We start from the raw sequence: 14366 nt of genomic DNA, 5'->3' as shown, positions 1-14366 counted from the left end.
TCAAGAACTGTTTAGAAGCCGCCGATAAACTTAATGAGATCTACAAGAAAACTAAGGAGACCCTCGATGTTATATTGGGGAATCAACTAGAAATTAAGCATACACGGACTGAAATAACGAATATTATACAGACTCCCGACAGCAGACCAGAGGAGCGCAAGAATCAAGTCAATGATTTGAAATGAGAGGAAGCAAAAAACACCCAACCGGAAAAGCAAAATGAAAAAAGAATCCAAAAATGCGAGGATAGTGTAAGGAGCCTCTGGGACAGCTTCAAGCGTACCAACATCAGAATTATAGGGGTTCCAGAAGATTAGAGAGAGCAAGATATTGAAAACCTATTTGAAGAAATAATGACAGAAAACTTCCCCTACCTGGTGAAAGAAATAGACTTACAGGTCCAAGAAGCGCGGAGAACCCCAAACAAAAGGAATCCAAAGAGACCACACCAAGACACATCATAATTAAAATGCCAAGAGCAAAAGATAAAGAGAGAATCTTAAAAACAGCAAGAGAAAGAAACTCAGTTACCTACAAGGGAATACCCATACGACTGTCAGCTGATTTCTCAACAGAAACTTTGCAGGCCAGAAGGGAGTGGCAAGAAATATTCAAAGTGATGAATACCAAGAACCTACAACCAAGATTACTTTATCCAGCAAAGCTATCATTCAGAATTGAAGGTCAGATAAAGAGCTTCACAGATAAGGAAAAGCTAAAGGAGTTCATCACCACCAAACCAGGATTATATGAAATGCTGAAAGGTATCCTTTAAGAAGAGGAAGAGGAAGAAAAAGGTAAAGATACAAATTATGAACAACAAATATGCATCTATCAACAAGTGAATCTAAGAATCAAGTGAATAAATAATCTGATGAACAGAATGAACTGGTGATTATAATAGAATCAGGGACATAGAAAGGGAATGGACTGACTATCCTTGGGGGGGAAAGTGGTGTGGGAGATGCGGGAAGAGACTGGACAAAAATCGTGCACCTATGGATGAGGACAGTGGGTGGGGAGTGAGGGCGGAGGGTGGGGCAGGAACTGGGAGGAGGGGAGTTATGGGGGGGAAAAAGAGGAACAAATGTAATAATCTGAACAATAAAGATTTAATTAAAAAAAATTTCTACATGTGACACAGCACCAGAGTAAAGTTAGGGTTTTTCAAAATGCTGACACGCCGAGCTCTAAAGGTACGCCATCACTGGTCCAGGAGCCATGCACGCAGTGCTCGCTATACAGCGCCCCCCACTGGGCCGCCGGCGCCTGTCCAGTTCCTGCCTCTCCTCACCCATGTGGCCTTGACATCTCAGACCCCAGCTTTCCCTGCTTGAAAATGAGTCCTCGGCATCCAGGCAGCTGCTCAGGCTCCTTCAGTCAAGAAGGTGCCCAGGCCCCCTAATCCAAGGGCTTTCCCGCGAGTTCACCGCAAAGTGAGCACCCGCGAGAAGTGATCGCTTGCAAACCACTGGGTCCCTGGCCACAGACCTGCTCTGCTCCCAGCGCCCTCATTTCGGACTCTGCTCTTCTAGTCTGTGTTATTGTGTTCCCACAGCTGTCCCTTAGCCCCACAAACTCATGGCCCAGCTATCTCAGGGCTGGGGAAGACTCCCCTTGGAGCAGGCTCAGGAAGCCTGCCCACTCTCTGACCTCCTACAGACACTTTCTAATGCAAAACCATCATCAGATCATCCCCCAGGATACCAGGTCCCTACTCTTCTAGTTTGCACCTGCCCAAGCTCTGCTGGTAATTTTTAGCTGCTGCGTTATAGAGAGCCCACTTCAGGGTACAAACTCTCACTTCTACCCCAAAAGTACAGTGAGGTTTTCCATGTCAACCATCCTTGGTAGGTGTTGAGCCCCCTGTAGATGAGCAGACGAATCCGGGAGAACAGTGAGCAGAATCGTCACCCCGGGGAGCTGGGACAGTGCCCCAGTGGTCACTGTGGCCATGTCCCTCTGTCCCACACTGGCCAGCCATTCCCGATCACAAGGAAGGACAGTCCCAGCAGCACAGCCCCGAGGGGTGAAGACCACCCTGGACCCACAAGATGCATCTCAGATGACTTGACTTCCAAACCACAAGGTTTCCAGCACCAAGGCTCTTCCTCCTGCCCTCATTTCTGGCAGCTTCCTAGGCCCTGTACACCAGCATCCCTTAATCACCCAATTCCCAGTGAATCCGACTCATTAGCCAGGCATGGAAGCCTTCCACAGCTGAGCACTGCCTCCCCCAGCCTTCCTTCTTGCCCCACCTTCTTGCCCCTATCCCCCCCACACACACACTGGCCAGCCTTCTTCCCATCCATGTCAGCAGCAGAACCCCAACTCCTACCACTATGCTTCCTTCTACCTCCATGGTGCTCCTCAACGTCTGTGTGCACATAGCTCTGCTCACATCCCATCACTCCTACTGGTTCATGGAGACCAGGTAACTGGTTCTGTGCACTTTGCAGGGCCAGGCCTGTTGTCAAACACAATGTCCGCAGAGGGAGGACAGCCACTGCGCACCAACAACCCACTCTGCAGCCCATTAAGGGAAAAACCGACGCAGAAAGGACTCAGCCTGTGATCTGAAGTCCTTCCCTAGGAGCCTCTCTTCATCACTGTTGTATTTTTCAACGTGAACTTGATCCCAAAAGAAGATTAAGAAGTGTCTGGCAGGGGGCAGTGTCTCTGAAAAGCCAACAAAGCCAACCACCCCTATGTGCAGAAATCTAGAACCATTCCCGGGAAAACGAGAGAAGGATGTGCTGGTAGGATGGTCCGTCCCCTTGCCTGGGACACCAATGCACCCAGGGGTTCTCTGCTGCCCAGAATGGTGCGGTCTAGTCGTGGAGCTGGAAGCCACGGCCCCTCTGTTGACGGGCGTCCGTCAGCCCACACCCCTCACACGTACTGCTGCTGCTCCTCCTGGTGCTGGTCCTTGTCCTCCACGTCCTCCTGGAGAAGCCTCTGGTTCTGCTCTTTCAGCCTTTGGATTTGGCTCTGCAGGTGACGGTTTTCTCCCTCCAAGTTGCCCTTGAGGCGGGAGACCAGCTAAAACACAGATGGACAATGTCTCAAACACCACACGCTCCCGTGATTCCACTGCTGGGAATCGACATCCAAAAGGAGAAAAAGGCCACGTGCACAAAGATAGTCATTTTGGTATGATCTACGTCAGCTGGCATGACCAATACGGCCAATGCCATGGGGATGGCCAAGCCTTCTGCCGCTGCACCGTCCAATCAGGCAGCCACTGGCCACGTGTGACTGCTGAGCACTGAAAACGCAGCCAGTCTGAGCTGAGCCATAAGTGCAAAATATATAATAGGTTCTGAGGACTTAATAACAATTAAAAATAATGTAAAGTATCTCATTAATAAGCTGCCCGGTGTGTGTGTTTCTCAGTAGGTTGAGTGTCCCATTCACTAAGAAATCACCAGTGTAATTTCTGATTTGTGGTGAGCCGGCACGGCCATGGCATACTCAGCCCCAGGCTGCCTTATGTGCCAGGCCAGCTCAGCCTGGTTCAGTGACCCTGAGAGGGGTCAGTGAAGGATTAAGAAAAGACAGCAAGAGAATGAAAGCTGGGTCTCAGTGGGATGCTGCTCCTCTGACATAGAGACAGCGCCAGCGTCCACAAGCCGTGTCTTTATTTTATAGCAGATGCCACGAGGCAAAGGAAGGGCGTGATCAAGATGTTGACAACATTCTCGTGGGTTTCAGTCCTACTCAACTACATGCACATGAACTCTATCACTCAGGCATGTGGGGCCACGTGTTCGGACCACAGGTTCAAGCTTACCACTGTAGCTGTTGGCTATAATTGTGCTGGGAAGGCTCTGCCCTCCAAGCTGGGCCTTGCACGTCGCAATGAGAGGACTGTGCCCTTTCATCAGTCCAAGGCTTGAACCTGTCCAAACACTGTAGCTGCGCCCCACACTGATCAAGGCACATGCCTGGGTTACTGGCTCCACTCCCCAGTAGAGGGCATGCAGGAGGCAGCTGATGGATGTTTCTCTCAAAAAATCAATAAAAAATCATATTATTTTAAAAAATCTCATTAATAAGCTTTTGGGGTTACATGTGATATTTTAGATATAAGGGTTAAATAAAACAGACCCCTACATTAATCCCACCTGATTCCTCTTACTTTTTGAATATGGCTACTAGAAAGTTGTCTGTACACAAACAGGCATGAAGCTGGACCTGAATTTTGGGCTGAGGCTGGCCAGCTCCTGCTCTAGAATATCATCGCGGTTGGTGTAGCAGGAAAGTCCCAAGCTTTGGCTTCAGACAAACGGGGTTCCAACCCGCTACTTCAGAGGGACAAGGATGGGAACCCCAGCTCACAAGATCATTGTGAGAATTAAATGAGATGACATAGAGAGCAGAGTGCTCAGTCGAGAGGATGGAGATGAAACGGTACTTGGATGCTTCCGTGCACCTCCCCGACAAAAAGCAAAGATCAGGTGAAAGGTGTTCTGTAGCACACCCCTGCCAGTCATGGTGTTCGTCCCAGTCAACTGCCTCTGGCTTCCTCTCTGCCTCTGAGTGACATTCACACACACCCTTTGAGCAGAGATGCCAATGAGGACCCATTCCCACCTGGCTGAGCCCACGGCGTCAGCCCAGGGAACAGGCCCACCCAGGGTCCTGAGGCCCTCCAGCCCCAGGCCTCACCTGGCAGCGGTTGTCCAGCTCGGTCAGCGAGATGTCCGTGCTCTGGAGCTCCTCCCTCAGCCAGTTGCACTGGTTCTGCCAGCAGTTCACCTGCAGCTGCGTGTCGTTCAGGGAGGTTCGCAGCTTCTTGTTGTCTGTGAGCAGCTCGTCCTGCTCCCCCTTCAGCTCCTCATACCGGCCCTGCCAGCTGTTCACTTCCTGCTGCGTGTCATTCAGGGACAGTTGCAGCTCCTTGTTGTCTGTGAGCAGCTCCTTGGTGAGGGCATACAGCACCTTGGTGAGGGTGTACAGCTCCTTGTTGAGGGCGTACAGCTCCTCTTGCTCTGCCTTCAGCCCCTCATACTGGGCCTGCCAGTGGTTCACCTCCAGCTGCGTGTTGTCCAGGGAGGTTTGCAGCTTCTTGCTGTGAGTCTGCAGCTCCTCCTGCTGCCCCTTCAGCTCCTCGTACCGGGCCTGCCAGCTGTTCACTTCCCACTGCGTGTCATTCAGGGACAGTTGCAGCTCCTTGTTGTCTGTGAGCAGCTCCTTGTATTCTGTGAGCAGCTCATTGGCGTCGGCCTGCAGCTCCTTGTTGAGAGCATACAGCTCCTCTAGCTCCACCTTCAGCCCCTCACACTGGGCCTGCCAGTGGTTCACCTCCAGCTCCCCTTCATGAAGGGAGGTTTGCAGCTCCTTGTTGTCTGTGAGCAGCTCCTTGTATTCTGTGAGCAGCTCATTGGCGTCGGCCTGCAGCTCCTTGTTGAGAGCATACAGCTCCTCTAGCTCCGCCTTTAGCCCCTCACACTGGGCCTGCCAGTGGTTCACCTCCAGCTCCCTTTCATGAAGGGAGGTTTGCAGCTCACTGGCGTGGGTCTGCAGCTCCTTGGTGAGTGTGTGCATCTCCTCTTGCTCCCCCTTGAGCCTCTTGTACTGGGCCTGCCAGTGGTTCACCTCCAGCTCCCTTTCATGAAGGGAGGTTTGCAGCTCACTGGCGTGGGTCTGCAGCTCCTTGGTGAGTGTGTGCATATCCTCTTGCTCCCCCTTCAGCCCATCATACCGGGCCTGCCAGTGGTTTACCTCCAGCTGCCTTTCATGAAGGGAGGTTTGCAGCTCCTTGTTGTCTGTGAGCAGCTCTTCCTGCTCCTTCCTCAGGCAGTTGCACTGGGCCTGCCAGCAGTTCACCTGCAGCTGGGTGTTGTTCAGGGAGGTCTGCAGCTTCTTAGTGTGGGTCTGCAGCTCCTCCTGCTCCCCTTTCAGCTGCTGGTGCAGGGAATTGGCCCTAGGGGTAGAGAGACACAAGGCCAAGGGCTGAGGCGCACTCCCAGGCACTGTCCCAGTTGTGCAACCTTAATCAAAACTGCAACCTCTCTGGGCCTCAGTTGTTTTCATGTGTTAATGAAGGGTTGAACAAAATCAGCGGTTTTCAAACTCTGTTCATTGGGGTTCGAGGAGGCTACCCCAGGTGCCCCACTGCCAGCTGGGGTAGAACGACAGGCAGGCTCGGACACCACGGCAACAGAGCATCCCTGTTAAAGTCCTTTCTATCTGAGGCTTTGGCACATCTGCCTACTTGGAAAAAGGGTTCTTTGATTCAAACATTTAAACACTGAATCAGAACATTACTGCTCTAAGACTCTATGTCTATGTCCTGCTCTTCTCCCCAATTCCAAGCCCCTTTCTAATTTCAACTACTGAGATAAATAAAATAGAAGATTCTGGAGTGTTACCTATATCCACTTAAATCATCATCATCATCATCATCATCATCATCATCATCATTACCTGGGATTCCTTGGGGTAGATTATACTAAAAAAGATCATATGACCAGAGGCTCATGGACTCAATGTGAACACAGGTGTGTGAAGTTTGGCCCACACAACTTTTTAATTTTTTTCTAACATTTACTTATTTTATTCTATTTTATTTCATTTTAAAGTGTGTATGATTTTATTAATTGATGTCCCTCCAATAAAGACAACTAAAAAAAATAAAATAACATAAAGAAGAAACAGAACAAGATAAAAAGATTCGCCATTGTGGTCCTGTGAATACTCGCGGGTTAGGTTTAAGGGTCCCTGGCCTCAAATATGTCTCCAGGTCCTCCCATTCCTCTGTCCTGCCCAAAAAAGCAGATTTAATAAAAAACACAAACAAAACAAAAAAATAATTACTGTATCAGCATTCCAAACTTTTAAGGTACCCATCAACATTCAGATATCTTTTAAGGTACCCATCAACATTCAGATATCTTCTTCTCAGGGAAAAAAAACTACAAAAAAACAAACAAACGAACAAAAAAAAAACAACAACAAACATACAGAAGGAAGACCTGGCAGCCCCGCCTGCCTCCCAGCTGACAGCCTCTATAGCTGGGCTGTATTCTCCACCAGGGCCTGGTCTATTGCTGACTCTCCTTCCCCACCTGCTGGACCTGCCCGGCCACTGCAGGCAGCTGAGTTTACTCAGGGCTGTAGGAAGGAAGGGTTCATATGGTCACGCCTCTGGGTTGAGGCAAGACTTGGATTCGAATCCTGCCTGTGTCACTAACTAGGAGCATTGACCTTGAACAAGTTGTTTAATCTCCCTGAGCCTGTTTCCTCCTCTGTTGCTGTGGATTTCTTAAAGGATAACAATAGCTCAGTCAATTCTTGTGATTCACAGTATAATGTTCTGCCCAACCACGTGAACCCTGAATTAGTGAGTACTGAAACTATTCCCACCGGTTCCTGGGAATCTCTGGTCACATTTTGTCAGCTCATCAAGACATAAAGACGCCTCGTGTAATACACTCAGAGCCAACAGCACCATACCTGGGCCCGAATGACCCTTGTGTGCCACTCGAATATTCCCCGTGAGGCCCAGCGCAGCCTTGCACTTGGGAACACTAGACAGCACTTCAACACTCCATTTGGGGGCCATTTCAAACAGCAAAATCGCCTCCAAAGCACACAAAATAGAACACCATGGCACTCAGTGGCCCATGAAGAGGACTCTGGTAGGTGAGAGCTGAAACAAGTCTGGGGTCAAAGGCCTTGTTCAACCTCAGCTGCAAATGTGCACATCAGGCAACTCCAGTATCTCCCACTCTGGGCACGTCCATGACAGGCCACGGGCACTGATTTGGGGGTCACCAGTGCATTTCAGCCAGGAGGTGAATTCACAAATGGGAATGCGTGAATGCTGAGGACCACGCCCCCTCCCTCATGGGATCGCTGGTGTGAGAGGATGCAGGTACCCCTGCCCGACAGTCATCAGCATCATAACTGTGGGAGGGGAGACTGTCCAAACCGAGACAATGCCCCATCCCAGCTGCCGAGTCCTTCCTTCCAGCCACCAGCTGGAGGCCCCTTTACCTTGTTCCCACCAGGGGCTTCCAGGGCAGGGTTGGTAAAAATGCTCCATCACCAGGGGTCTCACTGAGCTCAGCTCAGCGGGTGCTGAGTGAGTGGGTCTGAATGGCATCCCGGCAGAGGCGCTGCAGGGGGCCTGGTGGTTACCTGTCCAGCTCTCGCTGCAGCCTCTGGTTCTCCTCGGCGGCCATGGTGCTCGTCCTCTGCTCCTGCTGCAGAGCCTCCCGCTCGGTGGTCAAGAGCGTCCCCAGCTGCTCCAGCGCCGCCTTATGTTGGAGCTGGTCCTTGTATCTGTTGAAGGGAAACACACCCGCTAGGAATGGACACCCAGGGAGACCTCAAAGCCTGGGTGAGCGGCTTCTCTCTGCAGAGCTGAGGGAGAGGGGGATCCGCGTGGGACAGGGCTGGACAGAGAGAGGGGACAGTCACTGGGCCACCTCCGGGGGTCTCCTCCAGCACAGGAGGCAAGTCCTCCCTCCTCCCACCCGACGTGTCTCCATGGTCCCTTCCAGTCCCTGTCAAAGCAGCCTCCCTCCTTCATCCCACTGGGAACAAAACCACTGTTTTATGAACTCCACGCCCTTCTCAAAGAAACCACTGCAAACACAGCAGAATTCCACCGCCCATAACAGCTGATCCCCCTCAATGGGCCCTGGGTGAGCCCTCCGCCCCAGCTCAGGAACACGACTCTTCTTGCTCTGATCCAGGCATCTTGGGGGCCAGAGTCTTGCCTGGTGGGGCCCAAGCAGCCATCATGGGCAACTGCACACCCTCATGGCTCCTCAAGGCACCCCCAGTCCAGCCCTTGCCCTTGCTCTCCCACAGCCTCCCCCTCAGCTCGGGCTTTTATTTCCTTCCTGTCTCAGTCTGCAGAGGGTCCCACACAGCCTCTCCGGAGGGCAGCAGAGCACAAGAGGGAGCCCCTGACCAGCCCCAGGCTGTTCCTCCTCCTGCAGGAACCTTCCCTGTTCAGGTGACTCAGGGGCCTCCCCAGGTCCAAGGTGGAGACTGAGTCATCACCTTTCAATCTTCCCCAGGCAGGCAAAACCCTTTCCAGACCCCCTTCCTGAGGTGTCCACACCCAGAGACAGGCTGACAGAGTCCACCCAAGTTCCAGGCTTTCAGCCCCTGCCTGCAGCCCTCCATCCAAGCCCACCCCATATCAGCTGTACTTGTACCATCTGCCTGGAGCCAAGACTTGTGCGGACTCAGACACACACACACCTGCTTGGTCGGCTGTTGGAAGACAAACATTCCTTCCTGTGGCCTTTAGCCACAAGTGGAGGCTGCCCAGACATGGGAAATGGAAGGTGGGGGTGATGGCTCTGCTGGGCACACAGGGCGGCGATCTTTCTCATCCAGGTTTGACAAACAGGGCTATGGACCATTAGGGTCCCCACCTCCTGCTTCCCTGTTGTGTCTTGGAAAAGCACAGGATCAAGCATATCGCAACCATCAATAACCACCCTCCTGCAGGGCAGAAACTGCGAGTGCTTCTCCCCACTGAATCCCGGGTACGAGGCTTGACACCCAGTGCATGTGCACCAGGGGAAGGAAGGAGCGAGTGTCTCAGTCAAGTGTCAGGTGAAATGAATACAGAGCCCCCTGCCTGTGTTCCAGGCACCTCCACCTCTAACCTGCAGCCCTGCTGCAGACACACCAAGGGCCTCCAGGTATCTGTCCAACCAGCAAAAACCACTGAATCACACAGTAGGTCCACCAAGCAAGGAGTCATAGGCAGAGCAATGAACTCCTCCCTCAGACCAGGCAAATGCCACCTGTACAAACCTTCCCATGTTAACAGCCATAAGAATATATCCACACGGTTATCATTGAGGGTAGGGCCCGCAGCACCTGGTGAGGGGTGGGCACCACAGGAGGCTCCCATCAGTAGTCAGCTGGGTGCATTCAAACCATGTTAGACAGCACCAGGCGCCCAGTGGGTGCTCACTAAGCATCTCGTGAACACAGGATGGGTGCGGAGGAGGCAGAGATGGAGATGCCAAGAGGCAGAAGATGCTCATTCTGGCTGGAAGAAATGAGAGTCTGATAGGAGCAGACATCTTGGCACCCCCGAAGGATGGGCATCTGGGTGGAGAAAGGGGTGGAAGGCTCTGGGGAGAGTCCACAGGAAGCACTGGGTGAGTGTGTAAATGTATGTCATCTCCCCCAAGTTCATGCAGCAGCAGGCGCCCTCTGCAGGCTCTGCAGGCTCAGTGCCCTCCTGGTCCCTGTGATGCCAAATCCCTGCACCTCAGCTGCTCCCAGGGAGCCCCGGCCTTTGCCTAGCATCTTGCTGAGGCAGAGGCCTGGGAAGAACTCAGCAGGGACAACTCACAAGCACAGGAAGTGGACAGCTCCCTCCTGGGCTGCTCCAAGTGTGGGAGAGCCTCTCTTTAGCGCATCTCTCCCTCTCTCCCCCACCACATTGGAGTTCTCTGTACATCTCACTTCCCCCAGGCTCTGGGTCCCGGTGCACCTGCTGGGGTCACTGCACTCAGGGATCTGCCTGGCAGGAGCTCAGACGAAGTTGGCTGACAACATGCACACAAAGCCCTGATTTTGAAAAAGTGCAAAGTTAAGATTTATGCATTTAAGGTACATCAATTTTACCTTAAAAAGGTATATGGAGAGTCAGAGGTAAAGGTGACATGAGAATGGCAGGGTATTGGTAATGCTGCTTCAGGTGAGGGGAACACGGGGTTTTCACTATACTAGTCTGTACACATCCATATATTCAAAACTTTCCAAAATTAAAAGTAAAAAAAGAAAATCAGAAGTGCAGACTTTGAGACTTGGACAGGGAAAAGGCCTGGGGAGCTAGATAAGGCACGCCCCTGAAAATTGGCAGCTGTGGTGACTTCTCCTCCTGGTCCTTGGTTTGGAGAGGAAAGGAAGAGGGGGTAGGAATCCCCCAGGAGCTGGGACCCCAATGCTGACACCTGGTTTCCCTGAGCCGGGATTAGTGGGCACACCCTTCTCCCCTGGGGGACCCTCCTGCCCCTCAGTCTCCAGCCGCACCAACTCCACATCGCTGAGGGTGAAGGTGGATTTACTTCTCTTCACTGTGAAGCAGCGGGACCAGAGGAAACTTGAGGGGCCAGAGTGAAGGGGGGACAGGAGCCCGGGGAGCCTGTCCGTCACCCCCAGCCGCAGGCACCCACCTGTCACTGAGAGCCTTGCTCTCCAGCTTCAGGGTCCGACTCAGCAGTGTCTTCTGGCGGCGGTACTTGTCCAGAAGGGCCTCGTGCTCCCTAGTCAGGCGCTCGTGGAGCACGCCCAGGCACGCGTGTTCCTGCTGCAGGGCCTTGTGGGCTGCCGCCAGCTGCTGGTGCTGGAGCTGCGTGTTCTGCTCTGTGAGCGCAGTGAGCGAGGCGCTCTGGGAGCTCAGAGTGGAATTTTCCACCTGCTGGGAGGGAGAAGGGGATGATGCCTCACCAGGTGCAGGCCCAGGGGGACCACAGACTCCGGATCCCCACGTCCCCACACGGAGTGAGGGGCCAAGAGCAGGTCAAGTGTCGACACCAAAATAGCAGCACCCTCAGGAGAGGCAGCACCCAGCCGTGCTGAGGACAGTTCTCCCTGCACTCAAGGAGCTGCTCTGGGAAGGCCCATGGCAGAAACGGAGTGCCCCATGGGCCTCAGCTTAGTCCTGGGCCCCTCTCTGCACATGTGACCTTTCTTGGCAATTTGTGCCCTTTCTCTGGATAAGCTCCTTGGGTACCCTCTCTGGCCACTTTGAAAAGTGCATGGAAAATCACTGAGGACACAGAGAACCTGAACAGCACTACCAACCCATTTCTCCGATATTTACACAACACCCATCCAACCGCATTCAAGCCACCAGAAAGGTGACCGGGAGGAATCCGTCCTAACTCATTCTGAGGCCAGAATTACCCTGGTGTCCAGCTGCTTGTCCTGCTCCAGGCCCTCGGGCTGCAGGGTGTCCAGAGACGTCTGCAGCCTCTGGTTCTCCAGCAACAGGTCCGGGCTCTCCCGCTTGAGGGCGTGGACCTTCTGAGGGGCCGTCGTCAGGGCGCTGACCTCCATGGCCAGCTTCTCGATCTCCTCCTGCAGGCGATGCAGCTCCTGCTCCAGCTTCTGCGCCCGCACCACGTGCTCCTTCACCCGCACCTTCCTGTGCTCCAGCTCCTGTGCCTGCACCGCCTGTGCCTTCACCTGCTCCAGGTCCCGGCACAGCTGCAGCCGCTCCCACTCCATCATGGTCACTTTCCTTTTGGTGTCCGTCACCGTCTGGAGGAGCACTTTTTTCTCAGTCTTCTGGCCCTTCATGCGGGCCTTGCTGCTGGTCTGTGAACTCTCCCGCAGCGAACGCACCAGTTGTTTAAGATCCTTGAACTGCAGGAAAACACAATGGAAATGACACAGGCGTGATTTCGGTCCAAATTGGAGACCTAAAGTGTAGGCCTGGAATGCCCATTTCATCATGGACCCAAAGGACGTCCTAACATTTCCCAAAGGCCTGATATGGACAGAAGGTGAAGGCACGGAGATCCCCACCCAGACAGTTCCAGTCTAAACACTTTCACAGAAGCCAAATGACTTAGAAACAAAAAACACATCTTCTCTTAAAGCAATGAAAGTGATTTCCTTGGTGCTTTTTACCCTGGTTCAGAGTGGCTCGAGAGCTGACCGCCCACCTCTGTGGCCGCCCCTCACGCCACTCTCCCCTGCAGACATTGCACATGATCTTCCCTCTGCTGTGAATGCTCACCTGCCTCCACCCGCGGCCTCCAGCATCACTGGCTCCTTCTCATCCTCCAGGGCTCAGTGTGATTGACAGCTCCTCAGGGAAGCCCTGCACCATGATTCTAAATGTCCTCCACCTAATAAGACTCTCCCTGGACCCACGTATATTCCCTCAATAGCACACGTCTCAAGTCACCTGTCGTTCCACCTCCTAGACTGGAAGCCATATTGGGGGAGGGTAGATGCATGCCTCTTAAGTCTACACAGCACCTCCCCAAGCCCCTTTTCTGCAATACTAGAGAGGCTGAAGAACTCAAGTACCTGATACCCAGCCTCCCTTGCAGCTAGGGTTAGTCATATGTCAGGTGTGGCCAATGAGATGTCCACAGAGGATCCCGGGAGGCCTTCCCTCTGTCTCTTCACACTCCACATTCTTCCTGCCCACTTCTTGGTGAGGTACAACAGCCACTGCCAAGACTGGCAGAGCAGGAAGAGAGAAGCCTGGTTTCTGGGTGGCGTCCCTGAGCCGCTGCCCCAGCACTGGGCTGCCTACCCTAGGACTTCCTGTGGGGTGAGGCGGGTCAACCCTGGAGGTTATCCAGGGCTCTGAGTGTGAAGCTGGACATTTGAAGGGGGACCTTTGTCCTACGGGCTGTCCCATGAGCTGCAGGACATTTAGCAGCATTCTGGCCTCTCCCACCACAGCCTGGAGCACAGCCAGGAGCACCTCCCCTCTCCTCCCCCAAGTCATGACAATCATGAACAAGATGGCCAGTGATCTCCAGCCAGTGTGGGTCAATGCTTGAGCATCAACCTATGAACCAGGAGGTCACGGTTCGATTACCGGTCAGGGCACATGTTCAGGTTGCTGGTTCAATCCCAGTAGGTGGCATGCAGGAGGCAGCCGATCAATGATTCTCTCTCATCATTGATGTTTTTATCCCTCTCTCCTTCTCCCTTCCCCTCTGAAATAAATAAAAAATAGATTGAAAAAACAAAAAGATTGCCAGTGTCCCTGGGAAGCAATATCTGTCCCCCTGCTGTGGCTGGAATTGCTGGTGTGAGCTGCAGCTGAGGGAAGAGACTGGTAACCCGGGAATCACTGCTGGATTCCCAGGACAGCCTATGGTCCTGGACTCTCCCTCTTGCAGGCAGGGGCGCCAGGGGAGGCATGGCGCTGGAGGGCCTACCTCCTGGGCTTCCTCAGCCTTCAGGGTCTCGATGTCACGGAGCAGCTGTTCTCTCTCCTCCACCAGCTCCTCACAGAGAGTCGCCAGATCCCGGCTGGTCTGCTTTTCTCTTTCCATCTGGACTTGCCAGTCTTCAATCTGTGGAGCCAAAGACCCAGCCCATGTAAAAGTCCGTTTCAGGGAGTGAACTGTGTTTTAAAGCAAACCCGAAACCTGTCAGCCCCACGGAACACTTTATCAGGCCTTTTCTTAAGGGAAACCTTCTTGCCCACTTCCTGGGGAGGTACATCAGCCACTGCCAAGGCTGCAGAGCAGGAAGGGAGAAGCCTGGCTCCTGGGTGGCGTCCCTGAGCCGCTGCCCAGGTCAGGCCTAGTTGTGCAGTGAGCTCCCCATACGCTGGACCATCACCTCTCAGCCCATGGTGTACACTTCCAGCTCATGGTAGAGAAAAAGGCCATGGACAC

At 53.1% G+C, this 14366-nt stretch overlaps 1 protein-coding gene across 1 annotated transcript in view; it reads right to left on the bottom strand.

The window, feature by feature from the left end:
* LOC132225749 (protein Daple-like) overlaps positions 1–14039 on the bottom strand; it is a gene marked incomplete at both ends in the record, with an annotated part of 31589 nt that extends 17550 nt beyond the window's left edge. Inside the window, 9 exons of the mRNA XM_059680729.1 lie at positions 2897–3042; positions 4672–5292; positions 5833–5929; positions 8149–8314; positions 10977–11092; positions 11166–11410; positions 11899–12123; positions 12175–12360; positions 13902–14039. Coding sequence (XP_059536712.1) covers positions 2897–3042; positions 4672–5292; positions 5833–5929; positions 8149–8314; positions 10977–11092; positions 11166–11410; positions 11899–12123; positions 12175–12360; positions 13902–14039 — 1940 coding nt within the window. The remainder of the gene's footprint in view (positions 1–2896; positions 3043–4671; positions 5293–5832; positions 5930–8148; positions 8315–10976; positions 11093–11165; positions 11411–11898; positions 12124–12174; positions 12361–13901) is intronic.
* Between the last annotated feature and the right edge of the window lie 327 nt (positions 14040–14366).

Source organism: Myotis daubentonii, unplaced genomic scaffold, assembly GCF_963259705.1.
Source record: "Myotis daubentonii unplaced genomic scaffold, mMyoDau2.1 SCAFFOLD_136, whole genome shotgun sequence".
NCBI lineage: Eukaryota > Metazoa > Chordata > Mammalia > Chiroptera > Vespertilionidae > Myotis > Myotis daubentonii.
Note: the sequence above shows the minus strand (reverse complement) of the source record. Positions and strands in the feature narration are given on the sequence as shown.